General features: G+C 41.3%; 1 protein-coding gene across 2 annotated transcripts; it reads right to left on the bottom strand.

The window, feature by feature from the left end:
- Positions 1 to 335: 335 nt before the first annotated feature.
- STK38 (serine/threonine kinase 38) lies at positions 336 to 14,679 on the bottom strand. Of its 2 annotated transcripts, XM_026036087.1 has the most exons (15): positions 14,627 to 14,679; positions 13,509 to 13,597; positions 12,972 to 13,104; positions 11,544 to 11,595; positions 11,267 to 11,389; positions 10,615 to 10,698; positions 9,669 to 9,792; positions 8,719 to 8,873; positions 7,501 to 7,603; positions 6,316 to 6,377; positions 5,846 to 5,963; positions 5,547 to 5,670; positions 4,689 to 4,784; positions 4,330 to 4,424; positions 336 to 3,556 (listed from the first exon to the last, which is right to left on the bottom strand). In XM_026036087.1, the coding sequence occupies exons 3-15, from the start codon at positions 13,100 to 13,102 to the stop codon at positions 3,426 to 3,428; spliced, it is 1,398 nt and encodes a 465-aa protein (XP_025891872.1). In that variant the 5' UTR covers positions 13,103 to 13,104; positions 13,509 to 13,597; positions 14,627 to 14,679; the 3' UTR covers positions 336 to 3,425. The 2 variants fall into 2 exon arrangements, with proteins under 2 accessions (XP_025891872.1, XP_025891873.1); XM_026036088.1 differs by lacking the exon at positions 13,509 to 13,597 and having other exon boundaries at positions 14,627 to 14,644.
- Between the last annotated feature and the right edge of the window lie 5,379 nt (positions 14,680 to 20,058).

Here is a 20,058-nt window from a genome sequence, read left to right as displayed (position 1 = left end):
GGGAAGCACTGAGCCAGGAAGGGAGCTGGCACAATGGTGAAGTTAAGGTTTGGGTTGGTGCAAAGGGGTTGAAGAGGGAAGTGTCTCCATTTCCACCACTGSTTTCTCCCTGCTTATTATCCCTTTCAAAAATTGAAATAGGAAAGCACCAAAAAATGCCTCTGAAGTTGTTAAACTGAAGTGACACTTACCCACTGCAGCTACTTAGGCCAGGCCCATCCTGAACTCTTTTCYTGTGTCTGCTGTGCAGCTTTAGGAAGTGCAGGCTTAGGCCTCTTAGCAAAACTGTGTTTACTTAAGAGTTTTTATTTACACAACACAATACAAAGATCGTTCCGTAAAAAGTTGGCTTCCCCAGCATCACCCAAGATATCTGCCACATCTTACAGTGCAATTTAGTAACAGCTTTTAAATATTTACAGAACACTTTTTCCTTCAACTCGCACGTTAAGGCAGAATCAGGGCACAGTGATAAGAAACACTTAAGTGCAGTTTGGTGCTAGGCAGGATACAGAGATGAACGGGCAGCGTAACGTGGGGTCAGATCCACCAGAAGTTTAGCTTGGAATTACTCCTGGAAAATCCAGTTGGAAACAACCAAACAAGMAAGCAAGAAAACATTTTTTTTTGCAGCTGAAAGAGAAGAGCTAAAGGATACTTTGACCTTGATTTAGCAGATAATTATACGTATACAGCAGCAGCTAATAAAAATGTTTGGCTAAGGTGGAGGGGGTGGGACAGCCCTACAGGACTCCTACACTGCTTGCCATGAGGCAGGGATCCTAGGAACAGGACACTACCCTTTACACACAGTTACCAACACTAGGACAGAGGGAACAGGCTCAGGAGGCAAGAGTGAGACAAAAACTACACCTGGAAAAGGATGAGCGCRATTCCCGGGAAGCAGCCTCAAAGACAGCTACACTGGACAGTAAAGGTGACAGAAGTRAGGGACCCAGCTGCTCTTCGTGCCTTTGGATAGCTCTGCCTTTGCCTCAAAACATGGTAATATGAAGAAAACGTGGACAAGCTGAGATTTCAGAAGACAGTTTAAAAACTAGGCAGTAAAAATGCATTTTTCCCCGCAGCAAATTCTCACCATTTATAGTCGTGGTGCTTCTCTCATCTTTGGTATTTATAAAAGCCACCTGTCCCTTTTGTAAAGGGCTGATAAGGCAGCTACTGTCTCAGAGTCATTTACTCCTCCTCCACAGCAGCTTTCAGGGGTTTTGCTGTTTAAGTTTCAAGGTGGTAACTAACCTGGTAGGAAGTGAAAGAATTGCTTAGATAGTAACAGCTCTTATTTTTTTCCCACTGTCTTTCTAAGGCAACATTTTCCCAAGGTTGAAAGAAACCACAGGAAAAGGAGACAGAGAAGCAGGTACCAGTTCTTAACAAAGGAATAAAGATATTATTGACCAGTCAGGGGAAAGCCTGAGCCTACAAATCATTACTCCAGGTAGCCCTTGTTATTAGGAGTAGCCCCTACTGCCTGGGCTGTACATTAAGGCTGTTCTTGCGTTCCAGCTTTGTYGGATCCAAGCACTAGCTAAACTGCTTATGGCAATTCACAGAATTCCTACAACACGTAGGAAAAGCAGGAGAGGGGCTGGGGAGAGGGGCCAACACATCAGCACCCATAGCTACGTACAGAACTTACACACACACCCCAGAAATCAGTCCTTCATGATGGCACTCAAGTCCAAAGACATCTAGGTAGAAATTCCCTAAAAGCACCTATTTAAAAAAAAAAAAAGTTTCACTACCCCCCCCCGCCTTTTCTTTCACTTACTAGCTTAGAAAGTTAGGACTAAATGTCACTCAAAGCCACTCTAACACTCTGAAACACTGTTTTAGTTTAAGGTTCTCACCTGGGCTCTGCACTTCTTCGTGTTCAGCACCAATGAAAGTTCACAAGAATCTGAGCTGGCTCAAATGGAAACACGCTTCCAGAAACCTCCGCAAATTAAAAAACACCATTTGCAACTTAAAGACTGGTACCAGTTAGGCTGATGTCACCTGCACCAAGAGGACAGAGCTAACTCCAAACCAGATTCAAAAGGGAGCTCGTGCTCACAGAAGGGAATTACCGAAGGCTCAAGTGAGGCCAAAGCCTCCCTCCCAAAATGCAGTCGTGTCTAAGGAGTTTAGGCAAAGAAAGGCACTTTGGGGCGCTCCTGGAGAGCATCCTGAGCATCACGGAATGTGCTTTTATGGATGACRGTGGGCAATAATTAAAGAGGGGCAGGGTGGGTCCCACAGCCCAAGAGGGACCCCAGGAAGCACCAGCTCTYTGGAGCTCTCCAGGTACAGCTGCAAGAGGAGCTCAGGGAGGACAGGGTGGACATGCCACCCCCACCAAGACCTTCTTCCTTAAAAGTGGTGATACTGCTCGAGTGGAAACTTGAGAAGGCCACAGGGGTTGGTTTAGTTTGGATGCAAACTGAGCAGATATCCCCGCTGGCCACRAGACGGCAGCAGCAGGACCACAAAGCCTCCTGGCTGAGCCACCTGTACCCGAAGTGCACATTGATGAACAGGTTGAACCAATTTCCCCTCACTCTGCCCTAATTCCAGGGCCACTTACATCACCAGCCGCTGTCTTTAGCACCTGCAGTGTTTGCACACCTGCAGTGTTTGCACACACGTCCTTCCACGCAGTAACCAAAACCTGCTGCAATGTGTGGCAGGAGAGCCCTGCTCCTCTTATCACTGCTTAGGGGGGGAAAAAAGAAAAAGTGTTAATTTAGAAAAACACTAAATGGCTTGAGGGTTGCTGTCTTAGTACCAAAAGTAAAGTGCACCACAACTTGAGGCCATTGTGATAAGAGCTGAGAAACACTATTAAGAGAGGTTTCCAAGTAGCATTATAAAAAACAGTACTACAAATTAAAGTTAAGGCAATATAAGTTGTATCCTTCTGCTAGATAGTTTGCTGGAGAGTTGTCTACCTCAAGCTTTAATTATTGCTTCATTTCCTCTGTACTAAAGTCCTTTTGTCACTGGGAAAACAGTGCTGGCAGAATTGGCAGACTGAGGACGTCGCTTAATGCGGGACCTGCAAAACTGTCCACACAAATATCATGCGCTCGACAACGTCAAAGCAAAGGCTTGCTCTCCCTCCTGGCGGGCTGGGCAAGCTGGCAAAGAATTCACAAAGAAAACAAACTCTTGCTCCTGGAGCAGCAAAATGTGCTGGCAGCAGAGAGGCCAGAAGCATTTTGTGGAAGTTTTCAATGGCGCAGAGAGACAAAATTCTTGGTAATAACCAAGGTGTGTAACAAAAGCAGCTCCTGAAATGTTCTCCAAGAGTCCATAGCCCTCATGTTTTCTTTAAAAAAAAAAAAAAGTTATTTTATGGGTGGAAACCCAAAGAGGAGAAATGAAATTCTGAGGCTCAGCAGAAGTCCCAGGTAAAGACTTAACTACTTTCCTGCTTTCATGTAGGATGGTATCGCTCCTCGGGCCGTGAGCCCCTCAAAACGCTTGTAGGTGTAGTTGATAAAAACCCAGTCTTTGTTCTTATAGTCAGTCTCTGGATGGTTGCTTGTGGCAACTGTTAAGAGAAAAGAGTGGGTTTTAAACAGGTTTTGACATACAGATAACAAGGATCCTCTGAAGACTCTTACACCAAACCATGTATGTGATCCAGTTCTGCTCCCCTCTATAGGTTAGACACATAGATAGATAGATAGATAGATAGATAGATAGATAGATAGATAGACAGACAGACAGATAGATAGATAGGCAGGCAAGAACTGGGGCAGTGCCAAGAGGTGCCACTCGCAGTGTCAGGCCCTCGGGTCCTGCTGAGCTCCCCATTTCTGGGGATGTGTCAGCAGAAGCCTCACACATGCACCCCGACAAATTAAATACCAGCAGCTCTGAGGAAGTGATCAGTAACAGYGTGAAGAGTATCTCAGTACCAACTGTTAACTCTTACCACCTATATCTAAGGAAAGCCAACGCCATTATCAGGCACTTCTACACTGCACTTCTGACTTATTAAACCAGAGTATCGACTATATAGCTCAATCACTGAATAAAGCAGAGGAAAGAGGAGGCGTGTGAAAGACTAAACAGGATGTGTCATGGATTTAAGCACAAARAGAGTCTTATAAAGCCATTTAATGCTTGTACCTGCTGCAGAACCTCCCAAGCTGGACCCCTCATCCAGTTTCCTCCACACTTGCTGCAAGTGCAGCGTTACAGAAAGATTAATAGTAAGACCCTACTTACTAGTAAGATCTTAGGATTCCCTGGTAACAGCAAAAATGCATTATTCTACTGGAAAAAAAGAAGGTTTACATGCAGAACCAAAGCATTTACCTGTTGGCTTAAGGATATCAGATTCTGGGAATTCATCAAAGTTTGAGGTGTCATCGATGCTTTTAATTTCTATTGAAATTGCAGCAGGTCTCTCTCTGCCAAAAAGAGCAGATTCAGCATTAAGATTTTAAAGACAGAGGAAAGCAGGACACAAACACATTCTAATTTTCTTAACAGTCTCCCAGACTGACGGTACTGACTCTTAGCAAACTTGCATGGAGGCCACACTGCTCTCACCCACACCTAGCAAGGAGCCAGGGCTCCTCCCATGCCAGTCAAGCTGCTGGTTTCTGCTGAACACGACCAGCCTTGGGGAGACGATACAGAAGAGCAGCTGCCTTTTCTGCCAGGCGTCTTACCTGATGTGCTCCCAATCAACCCCTTCAAAGAACAGGTTACTCTTTATTTCCTCCACACCAGATGCACCAATTCTGTGCTCCCATTCACAGCAAAATCTGGGATGGAAGGAAGAATGAATATGAAGGGAGAATGAAAACAAAAGCATTCCATTTAGAAATGGAACAGCTTTCTGAACTGATGCTCCTACAGTTTCTTAACAACCTCTAAGTGGAGAAGGTTAAGAACTCCCACTTCAAAAACAACATGCAATTACAAGCTGCAATTATGATGCAATATTTTTCACAACAGGATCATGTGTCTTTTGGGGGCCAGCACAGAACAGGAAAACATATAAAGCCTAACAAGCTAGACGTTTATATTTTATTCCTGAGAACAGATTAGTGAACAAAAATACTAGGTGCATGGATGGGAAAAAAATGAAGAAAAAAAGAGAAGAAAAAAAAAGTGAACAAAAATCAGCATGCACTGGGTTATGTTTGTATGCTCCAGTGCATGCAATGATGCAATGGCAAAGTGGGTGCTATGTAATGAAGCCAGCTCTGATAAACAGATGTAATCCCTTCCAAGAGAAGTTCTCAGGGAAGCCAAAGAGCAGGAGCATTCAGATTTTGCAGAAGTAGCAGCACTTACAGGGGAGCTCCTTTTAGCAGAGCTCACTCAGGGCTCCACTAAATGCACTCCAAGACACAAACGTATCTGATTTGGGAGTTCAGCAGTTGATGCGTGTGAATAACAAACTAAGTAGCACTCTTAAGCATATTTTTTTTAGTGTGAAACTACATATGGGAGGTATTTAGTACAGTTTGCATGATAAGGAAGTTAGTAATGTATTAACTGGGAGACCATATGACTGGCACCTTAAAATAAGATCCTTTGCTTTATCAGATATCGGAACTTCTGGAGGGAATGTGAGAGTCTCTTTCCAATTCATTACTTTCTTATACGTTTCTTGAGGAGTCTCAGAACAGAAAGGTGGGTAACCTGAAGGAAAAAAGAAAAAAAAAAAGAGAAAAAGAGGAAAATATCAGCTTTTATAGAGCAAAAATAGTTCTTGTAATTATTAAAATCTATAGTGCWGTAGTTAGAATATACCTCAGAAAAGAGGTATATTCACAGCAAAATTCCTGCTTAAAAATTAGCACTGCCTGTGTCTTACCAATTAGCATCTCATACATGATGACCCCGAGCGACCACCAGTCACAGAGCTTGTTGTATCCAGTCTGCATGAAAACTTCAGGAGCAATGTAATCCGGGGTTCCCACCGTAGAGAAAGCCTGAAACAAATTCCTTCAGTTATATACTTTTCCAAGAAAATTGGCTGCTATGGAACTAGGAGCTTCTGCAAAAAACAGTAATTTTGAAGACCCCCCCCCCCCCCCCCCCCCCCAGATTTTTCTGTTCAATCTTTAGCAAAGCTGTTTAGAGCCTTCAAGATATTTCAAAGTCAAATGTTCACGTGAAGGAATCTGAAGGCCTTTTTTTTTTCAGAAAAATAAAAAAGGAAAGTTATCATATATGCAATGAGAATAGGCCACTAACCCATTTTTATACTGAAAATGGCAAGAGTGGGTAGCTTTGCCTAAAAGGTAAGCAGAGAATATTTCCCAACAGGTGAGGTGTGCTTACCAACTGCCGTCTATTTCTCTTCCAAGTTTCTGCTTTTCTCTTGGAATTCATGTTCTGGAAAGCTAAAGCAAAATGAAACATGTATGTGACTGCATCCTACCGGTCACTTCACACACAGTTTTACTTGCAAACCACTGCAGAGCTTAAAATCTCCTTCCCAACATCAATAAAGTAGCCAGGTCCTAGATAAAACTACCCAGGTTGTGTTCAGCTGTGCCAGGAAGAGGTTACTCTGGTGCTCATCACTGGCTCTCGTGGCCAAGGTTGCCAGATGCTAGAGCTATTTGTGGAACACCCCTTAATTCACCATCTTGATGCACAAGATAAGCATCAYTAAGCAGAGATGAGCTAGTAAAGCTGCCCTTGCTCATTTTACCTACAGGGCACCTCCAGAAGATCAAAGTGGTCACCRCCCTCCAGCAGAAAGTGGCAGCTAACAGTTAAGAGCAGGCAYGGGATGCAGACTCCTCCAGCAGTGCATAAGGATGCAAAGAGCACATCTGTCAATATCCCAAACTCACCAGCAACTTCCAAACCTCAACTGCAACACACGCATATTTGAGTAGTTTTGATAAAACGCTATCAAGACGTCCATCAGGGAGCCAAAAAACACTTCAGGATYAAAGTTAATCTCCTTGAGAAAACATCTGAATGTTCAAAGAGACTCTGATCTCACTTGTTAATTCAAATAATGCACAAAATACTGCTAGTATCTACCACGTCACACTTCAGTTTTTATTTGAAGTTTATCACACATGGTGAGGAGAGCTACAGCAGAACGCAATTTGACAGAAAAACTTTTGGAAATGCAGACGTCAAGCAGTTAAGTAACTGTTTTGTACTTAGAAATGTTCCACCTGAGTTTGCCCTGTTCAGCTATGTGTTTAGCTAATTAGACAAAGATTTTTTTTAAGTGCTAGCTATATTTATATAAATGACATTCCACCATAACTGCTTCACAATGGAAATTCACTGAGAATTCAGGAATGTACACTTTGCATTTGTTAAAGAAACTAGTGATTTCTAGGAAGATATTTTACAGAAAATCAAAACTACACCTTAAGGTACAGCCCTGATTATTAGACACTGTCTGCAGCCTTCTGAGCTCACRCTAAAATGATGTTTATCATTTTCAGGCCCCAGCAGCAAGCACACAGCTGTTGCTTCAGAAGGCAGATAACTTACTGAAGTCACTGGGAAGACTGTGGTTCAAGTTCCTGTAAAACTCTGTTCTGTGAGCTTTCTTTAGTCCAGTGCACAGCCCGAAATCTGAGAGTTTCACGTGGCCCTAGAGACAAAAAGGCCCCAAACACAAAAGCAATGTGGGATGTTAGCATAATGAGTATATTTTCCTACTGCTTCCCCTTCATTTTGTATAATAAGTATGTGCAGAGTTTGGCTTTTCTTGATTCTGTGTCTGCATCAAGTCTCAGGCTAAAACAAGCTATTAATCCTTTCTTCCCTGCTACACAGAAGTCCAGCAGCTCTTTACTTCTTTTCCAAGAAACCTCTGCCCTTGCAAACTGCAGACWGCTCTATACCCAGGGCTGGTGACTGCTTCAGACTGAGGGTAAATGTCTCCAGAGGGAGCTCTAGTCCCTGGCTTGGGTATTGACACCACTGGAGAGGAGGAAGAATCACCTTGAGGTCAGTCACTGGATCTGTCCTAGTGCATAATGCAAAGCCACACTCGGTCTGTGGATTTTTTTTCTTCTCAATTTAAAATTAACATCATTTTTCAAACCCTGAATGTATCTGCAGCTAGATGGACACATACTGAACTAAAACAGTAATTCAAAAACGGCATTATTATCTGGCTAACAATAAAGTGCAAGTATTCAGTGCTGGCAAGTTCTTTCCAAAACACTAAATTTTAAGCAAACTCAGTCAGCAATAGGGAGATAATGAAACAGGCAAGCTTTCTGCAACTACCTGCAATATACATTTTGGGGCAATCGAGTAACTTGACCAGCCTTCCAAAACATGTCCTTATTCTGGGAGAGGATGGCTTGCTTTCAGGCCCAGTGATGCAGTAAGCTGTATCCTTGGCATTTGCTCATAATCCTCTGCGCAATAGTTGGGAAGCATGTGCAGGGCAGAGGCGAGACCGAAAGGAAACATCTTGACTAAGAGGGGAGAACTGAAACTGACTGTATGTTTTAAACTGCAGCTGAAATGACCCAAAATAGCTGAAGCAACTGTCACAAGAAAATTAATCATAAGTGAGGACTAATACAAGCGATGGTGGAGTGGTCAGACTTTTATGGCAGAGATGCCTTCAAAGGTCAGGAGGAAGCAAACTACGTAAGAAGCATCGACTCCTTTCACAATCCTGAACACTAGTTAAGGTCAATATAAAAAACTAAAAGACTTATTTACTGCTACCAAGTGGTTAGTACATACCTTGCTATCCAAAAGGAGGTTGTCTGGTTTGATATCCCGATGGATAAAACCCAGCTGATGAATAGAATCGATGGCGAGCACCGTCTCAGCGATGTAGAACTGTGTCTCTTCCTCCGTCAGGGTATCCTTCTTCATCAACAGCGTCATCATATCACCTAGAGGCCAGCAAACATAAATGCAAATTAACACATGAGCACCAGTCTCACTAATTTTGAAGATACATAAATGCAAATTAACACATGAGCACCAGTCTCACTAATTTTGAAGATATGTTACAAAGAAAATAACTAAGCTATTAAGAGTTGAATTTCATATATATATATATATATATAAAAAAAAAATTGTAAATACAGTTACCCAGCACTTATGTGACTTAGCAGAAGTATTATATTTTGCTTTGAATCAGTGTAGGTGGACAGGGCTTGAGTAGCCTTGAAGTTCTAAATTATCAAAAAGATGAAATAAATACCTGTACAGAAACATCCCTCAAAAAAGAGCCAGCTGTAGACAGCTACCCTTGACTGCCTAACTGGATCTCAGATTAAAAAGTCTATACTTTTGGCTACACAGCTGCTCCAAGAAAGCCGGCTAATAGTGAAAGGATAGAAAATGAAAAGCTGGTTATGGGAAAGGATAGAAAATGAAAAGCTGGTTATGGTTCTGTGGGTTGCCATCACACTGTAAGGATGGCTCGCAGAATATGAAGGTCAAGCATCAAGCACCTGCAGCAAGCAGACAAGCAGGTAACCTCAGGTTTGACCCAAAAAGAAGTTCAGCACCTTGACTCCAACAAGCAGAAAGCTTTAGGGGCAAGTTGCTTCTTCACAGAGTAACGACCAATACAAACAGTGCTCTAGTCTCAGTAATAAAAGACCAAGATTTGTAATTCTGAGGTTAGGCCTGCACAGAACAAAAGGAAAAATATATTTTTTTTATTTCAGGTAATTTACCTCCAGGCAGGAACTCCATGATAAGGTAGAGGTTTAGCTTATCCTGGAAACTATAGAACATTTTCACGACCCACAAGCTGTCTGCTTCCACTAGAATGTCCCGCTCTGCACGAATATGGCCAACCTGGAGATATAGATATGCATTTGATTAATTAAAAGCCTATGGTTTACTTGATAAATGCTTTTCATAGATAATTCATCTTGAAAAGCATTACACATTGAAAATACAACTGTCAAAACTTCTGCATGAGAGCAGAAACCTTCAAAGCATTAAGAGGTTAACCGCTCAAATATTTTCAGGTGATAAAACAGCATAAGCCCTTTGAAAATGGGATTCACAAAGCATGTTTTTGACACCAGAAAGGTGAGCAGCTTTGGTCCAAAACACAATTTATTACCATGTGAAAGATCAGGAGACAGGAAACATAAGTTACAGAATTCCGAGAAACATATGGTTGATTACATAAACAGGTTAATCCTATATACAAAAATATCCTGKTTTTTTTTCCCCCCCGATCTTTCAGCCGCTAGCTCTATTGGAAGAAATATGTCCTTCAATTATAGTTTCACCCTACTGGCACAGATTCATACCAGAGCATTTCTTTGGCACAAAGCTCCTGTGTGAGGAGACAGCTGCTTTTTTTTTAAACAACTACTGCTTCTATAAATGAAAAATGCAGTAATATTTGCATTCCCATTTTTTTCCATTTGTGACAAAGAGAACTAAAAAATAAAATATAAAGAGGCTTGAGAAAAGCCACAAGACGTGGCTTTTTCGTGTTCTCTTCCCTCAATAGGAAAAAATGACCAACAAATGGAATCAGCACAAGTTTTTGCTAGGAAACATGGGCTAGGGGCATCCGTTCCTCCTCTCCACACACCACAATCATCTGCCAAAGTCATTAAAACAAAGATGGTAACGTTTCTACTTAATATGATTATTCACCTGCTCTTTTTCAAGCATATCAGCTTTGCGCAATATTTTCATTGCATAAACATGTCCTGTATCTTTCTTCTGGACAAGTCGCACCTGAAAAATATGCAAAAATTTGAGTCAAATACACCATTAAGCACCACAACTATTCATAAAATTGAATATTAAGCCCTTAAAACAGATATTTGGCTTCTCTTTTTGCAGGAGTATCAGACTGCTAAAACCAAGCATTACTTAGCGCATAGTAACGGTGTGCAAGTTCTGTTAATTCTAGGACACCAAATCATTTTAATACAGATGACACATTCAGCAACCACTCAGCTAAATTAGATGGCCCAAAGCTGCTTTCCCTGAAAAAGGCCACCCCAAAAGAAGTGACCCTTCAGTTCTCACAGTTCTGTTCTGTGAGAACTGTGAGAAAGTCAGAATTCAAAATACACTGACCAACTTGCCTTTAACTTACCTCTAAGCCCTTTTCAACAGTATTAATGTTCATTTAAAGCACAGTCTTTAAACCAGCATTGATTAGGCATAAAAACAGAAGCAACTATTAAACTAAAATCAATCTGCAAGCATTGCAAAATTTATCTTTGATTTACATAAACTATTAAGTCTTCAACGGGTATCAGTGCCTTTCCAAAATACTCCTCTTCTCTGGATTTACCTCTCCAAATGCTCCTCTGCCTATTACTTTTAAGGACTCAAAGTCTTCCAAACCCAGCCTTGTTCTCTTCAGACGAAGAAACTCCGTCTCCTTCTGTGCGTGTGCTGACCTCCTGATTCTCTTCTGGAGTTCACAAAAAAAAAAGAGGCACAGTGAGAATCCTGCAGTTAGGTTCCAAACAGGTAACTCCAATCTAAGTCAAGACACTAGATCTCCATTTATAAAAGAATATCTCTTGGGTTATCTAATCATTAGAATCATTTTTCTTATTCATTACCTCTTCATCTTTTAAGCCTTCTTCTTCCATCATTTGTTCCAGCTTCTTTTGTCTACAACAGGGGCAGAAATTAGAAGAGGTTAAATCTTTAATTTTTTTTTCTTAACTCCATGCACATATTCAACATCTCTGGCTGTGCTGCTGTGAAAAGGTGTAATGCCAGCAGGTAATAAGTTTAAGAGACCAGCTACACAAATGATTTTTAAGAATCTAACCATACAACTTTACTGTTGTAGCTCTATCATCTCTAATACCAAACATTTAAACCTGACTGCAATTTCATGCATCTTATTCAAAATATGTTTTCGCTGTAGAAGAACATAAATTGAAGAGATCTGAGTTCAATTCTTGGCCTTCTCTTTGACAGCCAAGCAAGTCACTTAAGGCCAGAGCCATATAAATATTTAAGCATTGAAGTCTCATTTATTCCCAGGAGAATTAAGCTGCATAAAACCTTCGTGGATCTGCATTTCTTTGTAGTATCTCTGCATGCCAAGCTCACTATATGCAGAGTGGGGAAAAAAAAAAAAAAAAAGTTTCTCTCTACTTCCTAATGCTTGAGATGCTCAAAATACTTACAAAGAAGGAACATGTCAGTACACATTCTCCCCCTTAAAGACTATTTTCTGGAATCAGAGAGCAGTACTCATAACACAAAGCAAGAATATATTAAGATATTAAGATAAAGCAATTCATTAAATCAGTAATCTTTTTCTTTTTTTCCCCTCTTTTCTCTCATCATTTAGGACCTGGAGAAATTGATATTTATTTCTAAATTGCTGCTTCCTGCCACTCCTGAATTTAGCAGGCATTCCATTCAAGTTGGCTTTGCCAGCTCTAAGTCTGAAAGCAAAGGAATTCTGATTGTGGCCTACATCGCAAGTTGAGAATATATCACAAGTCCCAGTACTACAATTTGAGGGTATTCGGCAAATTAGAAGGTTCCAATTAAAGAAAATCAAATATAATACATCTCTCTTCAATCATTTATTAGGTTTGGACTGATTTTTCAAGAGATATGATAAATTCAGCTAATTCACAGGCAAGAATTAAGCACGAAATGACATTAAATGACATCCACAGAGCAATCGCTCATTGCTTCTGAGAAGATTAATCTAGATTAATCTTCCCTTATCAGCTGCCTCTGTCACACTGTACAAACTGATGCCATAAGAGCCATAAAGGGAAGAAGTAATAGGATGATTCTAAAGTTAGTTTCATGTGACCAAATGTACACTTTTTAAAACTTCATGACCATCATCTCCCCTTTGCCTCTGCAAGAATGTTTCAGATGATTTCAGCAAAGACTCAAAAAGCTCCAGGCGAAACTACAATTTCTGTTGTTGTTTTGGACGAAGACAGCAAATTCAGCTAACATTTCTTTTSGGCTCTTAAACCATTTGGAAAGGAAGCAAGAAAGGCTTTTACCTCATCTCCCGTTCTTCATGCTGGGCAATGAGATTGCTATAGAAATTCTCTAATGTCACCTTTGTCATCGTAACTCGCTCCTTGGTGTGATTGCTCATGGATGAGCAGGGTGTTGGGCCCGTCATTGCCATGGCTGTTAGGAAAGAAAAAGGGAGGAAACATTCRACATGAGAAATTCCAAATAACTTTCCATCAAGATCTGCAATCAGTTAAGGGATGCTGAATCACAGAGGCCAAAGCTAAATTTCAGTATTATCAGCAGAACAAGTGATAACAGTCCAGTTGTCTAAGCTATGACCAAGTATGGAGAAAAAAATCTTACAAAACAAAGGTACAAGTTCCTTTTTCCTGTTTTGAATATTTTTGATCTGAAAATAAGACGGAAGGAAACTTGAGAAACACGATGCCTCAAAACCCACAATTTTAGGCAGTGCTGCAGATGTTTTGCATTTCTCCCAATATTTTCTCCCTATCATTGACAAATACTAAGTCCAAAAACATCACACAAACATCTAACCCAGTTCCTCTCCCTTTTACCTTTGCAGAAATAAAACCATCAGTTGCAAGCTGCCTCCTCTATGGTGAATTTTATCAAAATCCTAAAAGTTATCCTGATAATGGAGTGACTGAGAAAGAAAAAAAGAAAAGCATTTAGTAGTGTAAAATAATAAACACATTCTAGTTTAGGCATTCTGTATTTACACACTGAAGTCTCTTAATATACCAGAGCACGCCAATTCCAGCTTGCAGCACAGCCCTGGGATGTATTTAGAGCCTAATTCTGCTTTCTAAAACACATTCAAATCCAGAGACATCATATGCAAAATTGCCTTTTAGCCTATATTTACCGGTCACAATGTAACTGTAGCAACATAACTGAAGCTGTAACTATTACTAGAAATTGCAGACAAAGGTAGCTTAGACAGACTTCCCCTTTCTRCAATATTTCGGTGCTGCCAAAATTGTTTTTTTCCTTTACTATTTTTGTTTTTAATCTGTAAGGCATCACTGTACATTTACAAATGCCCTTCTTGACAAACCTTCGCTGTTTTGTTTTACACGCCTACAAGTTTCTTCATACAAAGCACATAATGAGAGAAGCAGGTATGAACTTCTGGCTATGCTTTTTAATTTTATGATTTTACGTATGTGCCACAAGAGGGTAGGCAGAGGGTCTCATCCCTCACACATCCCAGGGGAGACGGGGCCAGGGACACGTCGGGTATGGATGAATGTGCTGCCCTGGCTTTTGCTTTCCTAGAAAAGCGAGAAAATTATCTAGCAGAAGCAGCTTTGAGAGAACCTTGAAAAAAAAAAGGTAAAAAAAAAAAAAAAAAAATTCCCCCTTTTTTGGGAGGGTTTTATTCAGCTTTTTGGATAAAAAGGGAGGGCTTGTAAAGTGCAAAAAAGTGCCAAAAAAAAAAAAAAAAAAAAAAGAGAGAGGAAAAAAAAAGAGCAAAAAAGAGAGGAAAGAGAAAGTCTCGACTGAGAGGGAACGGAACCAGCTGCGCGCTCCAGGTGCGTTCGCGCCGCGGACGGAGGGGACACGGGCACCCGCGGGGGACCCCGGCCCGCAGCTCCCCCTCCCCCCGACGGCGGCCTGAGGCGGGGGCGGCCCCTGGTTCCCATGGCAACGGGATGGGGGGGCGGCTTACCGGAGCCCCCCGGAGTGGGGAGGGGAAGAGCGGGAGGAGACGGCGAGCTCCCGGTACCGAACCCRGTCCCRGTCCCGGTCCCGGTACTGGCGGGGGAGCGGAGCAGGAGCCGCGGCACTGCCGCCCCCCACGCCGCCCCCAACGGCGACCCGGACGGGACAAGCGCCCCACGGGAGCGCGGCGGCAGCGCGCATGCGCCCCCATCCTCCCGGCCACGCCGCCGCCCCGCCCTCCCCGCGGCCCCGCGGGCGGCGCATGCGCGCGGCGCTTCCCGCCAGCTTGGGCGGGGTGGGAGGGGGAGCGGCTCTTCCGCGCATGCGCAGTGCGCGGGTCACCGTCCTGAGGGGTAACTGCGCTCGCTCATTCCAGAGCCAAGCCTTTCGCCTTAAATTAGTTTGTGCACCCCAGCTCAGCCAACTCTTTGTATAAAACAGCTTTATTCTTAGTGTTCTGGTGCTTCCCAAGCTCTGTTTTCTTAGCGGTATGTGAAATTGCAGTTTCACTGCAGTTTTGAGTGGGTACCATGTGTAAGGCTCTGGAAGAGCATGGACACATTCCTGCGAGGAGAGACCTGGCCTGGAACAAGGACCATCCCAGCCTGCACTGAGCTAGGGTTGAGAATCTTAAATATTTTTCCAGTCTCAATGGTCAGTAAGTAATGGGCAGGTAACACAGTGCATTTACAATTTGCAAAGATTTCTGCTTGTGTGTTAACAAAAGGAATTTTACTTCATTTATATTGCTGTAAAGTACAACTACAATGCAGTGTGAAAGTTTTTATTAATATTACTTTCAAGTGTTAACTGCTTAAGTACATGAAGATTTCTTGAGTACAAAAGATACAGCTGCAAAATACACTGCACGTGCTACTGAGGTCCAGCAGTGGTAGAGAAGATTCAGGAATTTAAGTGCCACATATAGTCCCTACATGATGGGAGTGCTGATATATTCATAACACAAGAGATTTAATTTCTGACAGACTGATTTTTGCGATTAAACTGTACCTTGCTTTACAAGACAGAGCTGGTCGGTTTGACATGAAAGGTGAAGAGCAAACCAAACAGCTCTGTGCCATCTGTTTTTCTTTCAGCAAACCCAAGTAGCTTCATGAAGTTGGTTTTCCACCTAGAGAATGTGGAAAGCTCTTTAAGAGGGTTTCACAGGGGAAAGAAAAGAAAAAGGACATCTTAAAAAGAAAAGCTCAGATATTGAGGCTGGAAGCTGATTCTTAACACTCTTCCATCAGTAGAACAAGGTGAATGTGGCTAGGATTAGTGGGTATCAGCTGCTAATTTCTACTTCCCTGGCCTCACAAATGTTTACCTCCATCCTAGAGAGAGATGAAGGACTTCCTAAAACATAAATGCCTAGAAAGGAGCAAAATAATAAACCTGAGAGTCTGAAGTCTGATGAAAGTTATTACTAGGGTAAAAGATGGCAAAAGGTCAGGCAGGATGGACCTAAAAGAGAAACTGTATTAGGAGCTGCTGTTTCTTTAGGAGGCAAAACATGAGGTTGCGAATGAGCCTATGAATATGCAGATTAATGAACCAAACTTCCTGCTACGCCTGGACTATAAGAGCTGCCACAATATTAAGATGGTAGTAAAAGACGGGGAGGACTCTGGCATAGAAGTAAGTGTTTCTGGGCTGTGAAAAATCACCCTGTCCCCAATCACACTATTCAGATCACCTGCTACGAAGGGAATTGGGGTCTTTATGAGACTTTCAGCTCTTCAGGGGTAGGTAATGGAACAAACATACATGATTTTTCTTTTGCATTAGAGCTTTTCCTCACAACACCACATATCTAAAGCAACACACTCTCTGAGCTAGATTCAGACTAGTGGGAGAAGTCCAGTTGCTGGGCACTAGGGTTTTTCTTGCTGCCTAGTTTGGAGGAGCTTAAAAATACATGGAGGGTTCCAGTTACCCTTTGGGGTCTACATATATTGAAGTAAATCTGGCTGCTTTAACAGGGGGAAGCCGTGCTCTTTTTCCATCGGTTCCAGCAGCTGCTTCACCAGGCTTGACGTCTCCTCTCTGCTGCTGCTATCGAGCTCTGTGGGATCCCCGCCGCTCTTCTGCGAATCCCATATGGCGTTTGAGAGGGAAACATCCCTGCTGCTGGCGGTGTGCACGCTACCCAGGGCGTTGTGGAGCCACATCAGGCGCTTGAGCCCTTGGAATTCCCTCCCTTTGTCATGCATTAGCTGATGCTCCGTCACTGCTCTCCTGCTGCAACAGGAAGACAGATTACCGTGAATAATAATAATAATAATAATAATAAAACCAAATATAAGCATGGTGACTTTCACAGAATTCTAGAGCTCTGCAGCTTGGCTTATATCCAAATTTGTGTTCTTTTCAGAACTGCAAATACTGCAAGAAAAAAATGTCTTTTCATGAGCTTAATGGTCTGAGATTGTTGTGTTTGCTTCTTTCCTTCCAGGGATGTAAGTCAAAAGAAATTTAATTGAAATCAGTGGTGTTCCTGAAATTAAAACAAATCTTTATTTTCTTAAGACATACCAAAATATTTGAGCCAAATAACAAGTGAGGAAAGCAGACAGATTCAAGGATAGAAATATTTCTTGGATTTCAGGCAGCTTAGATACAGCTAACTCCAGCTATAGGCTCACACTGCAAATTTAGATCTATATGAGACCCTAAACATGGGATTCATCTCTTTGACTTGCACTGAGCATCTTTGCCTGTTTTGCAAGTGTTATTAAAAGCATCAGCTGAGATGTACTGAACATCTGAACATGGGGTTCTTTGGAGTTTGCTTTTTTTTTTTTTTTTTTTCTCCCCATCTAAAATGTAACCAGCCTGATCCTGGACTGCGTAAAGGGGGAGGTAAAACACTACTGCATCAGATGTATGGAATCTTCCTTCGCCTGAGGTTCATGGCAGTAAAAGGAGAATRCAGTCCATTAAACCGAAAGCAAGCAGTCTTTTAATAAGATTAAGGAGAAAAGTGATATTGCTTACTTTTCAATGCCTTGTAATGCTGCAGAACAAGAAAGAAGAATTGCCAGAACAATAACCATCTGCAGAGWTCTCTGGGGCAGGAACATTTTCTCCTCCTCTTCGTTAAATCTGTTTGACAGGACAAGAAGTGTCTGATATTACCAAAACCCCCTTTTTTTCACCTGACAAAATGAATTTCAACCTATAGGCATTAGTAAAAGCAGAGCATATTGTGATACATCACCTCATAACATCATTGCAGCTCATARTATGCAGCAGTAAAATATGAATATATCTCATAGTAAATTTCATAATAAATATTTCTTTCTGGGAGTTATAGATGTCCTTTTCTGCTATTACCTGTTAATATTTTACTTACTTCTATTATCCATTGCCAGCACAGGAGATTGTTTTATTTGGAAATGTTAAGGTGTCTTCTTGATAAAATCTTAGCAGAAATATAACCAAAAAAACACTAGGATTTATACCTTAGAAATGTGTCAGAAAATTCAAAAAGAGCTAAAAMGGGACTATGCAGATTAAGTCGAAAGGTGGACACATCCCTGGAATCTGGACTTGTGCATCTGCAATATCTGACTTAGAGAAGTGAAAATTAGAAAATATAACCATGCAATGATTATTGGCATGTAAGTTATACCCGTATTCAGTTATTGATTTGTTCCTGGCATTGGTATCCCTATACCTACTCATCCTTTCCACCCTTCTGTTTATCACTGTGTCTATCATTGAAATTTCTACTTTTTTTTTTTTTACATTAATGAGTGTACCCTGCTTTGGGATTGACTTACGGCTGTCCCTCTGATTACTAGCAAATTGTGAATTAATTGTTACATCAAAACCTAAATGGTTTTATAGCATCAGCTAAACTGTTCATCAAGAATAACCAAGATGTGTTACCACCTGGCAAAAACAGTGATTTCTTGAAGAAATATTTTTTGGTGCAGAAGCAGGTTGGGATAATAAGCAACTCCGCTCAACATCTCCCCAGATTAATTTTGTTTATGCTAATTTGGATATTAAAATAACAATGACTGGATGGAAAGGCAAATTATATATGCAAAAGTAACATGTGATCTACTTACTGTTGATCTTCTAGAGTCTGCGGTGAAGTCCTGATCAGCACAGATGTGTCTCCTTGCTAGTTTTCAAGGGATGGTTCAGTGGCAGTGACAGTGAGTGTCTTTCACCTTTTATACCTTCCCAGAAAGCACGGAAACAAAAGAAATGATCTCTACAGCATTTTGTGACTAAGACCTTTCCTCTTGTGTCAGTGAAATGAGACAGCTTCTGAATCCAATCTTGGATTCTAAGATGCTTTAATCATATTGGACTATGAAAAAGATTATAAGTTTGAGGGAAGCGTCTTATTCCTTTGCTGTTTTTCCTGTTTTGTGTTAACTTTTCATTTTAACACAAATCCTCCCCACAATGTTGGAAAGTGAATATTTTATCCTGCTGTTTTCCTGGTGACCAGGAAAAAGGTTTCTGGGATGCAAAACAGGTCTTCCTCCTTTGCTGTTCTCATAGATTCATATAATATAGGACAAAAATGTTGCACATCTGGAATCTAAACCAACAATGCCAATTATTCAGTTAGCAAAAAGAGGCAGTTACTTGCAAAAAAATAAAGATGTTTTAAATGAGATCCCACTGGATTTTAATGTTCAGTACAAATTTAAATGCACTGGTTCAGTAAATTATATGTTTCAAATCTTATAAACTAGAGAGTTATGGAGAAAACTTATCAACTCATTAAACAATCAAAAGCCAAGTAATAGCTCAGGCAAAAAGCCAAATTCTGATAAGCTTTGAACCAGCACCTGAAACCATAGGAGTTAATGCAGTGTGAGGTTTGATACCCACTTTATGGTCTGTAACCAGGGTAATTTCAGAGTCATGTAGATACCCTGACCATAAAGATGGTCCATTAGGCTGAACCGCTGGTCTGTTTAAACTGACCACTTCCCATTTGTGAATGTGAATATGTTTGTCATTTCTGAGGGAAAAAAAAAAAGGCCTGGAAGGATTGAAGAAAAGTTATCATTTATGGCAATTTTAAACAAATTAGGAGTTAATTTCACATAGGCACAGCTATACCATGCTATTAAACTCAGTCTTGGCTGAATGCAAACAAGGTTTCCAAGTGGGACAGGCACTATTAGCAGTCCTCATGGCATCTCATCTTTCTCGCAGCTTCTATGGACATCAGTTTGCTTTTTRTTTCTCACAACAGCATGTTGTGAGCCTTTCACAGCAATCAAATAAATGTTCCAGATTTTGTTACGTGAATCCCAATTGTTAGAGCATGTCACTCATTAAAGGGGACAAAATCTATCACCAATTAAAAGTGACATTTGTTAAATGGTGGTAAAATAGAAGGCTATTTCTCATCTTAGTTTCCAGGGTAGTCTGCAGTTGCACTGAATTATGTGCCTGTGC

The sequence above is a fragment of the Nothoprocta perdicaria genome, unplaced genomic scaffold, assembly GCF_003342845.1.
Source record: "Nothoprocta perdicaria isolate Ctin4 unplaced genomic scaffold, notPer1 scaffold_170, whole genome shotgun sequence".
NCBI lineage: Eukaryota > Metazoa > Chordata > Aves > Tinamiformes > Tinamidae > Nothoprocta > Nothoprocta perdicaria.
The sequence above is the reverse complement of the archived record's forward strand: the minus strand, read 5'-3'. Positions and strand labels throughout refer to the sequence as shown.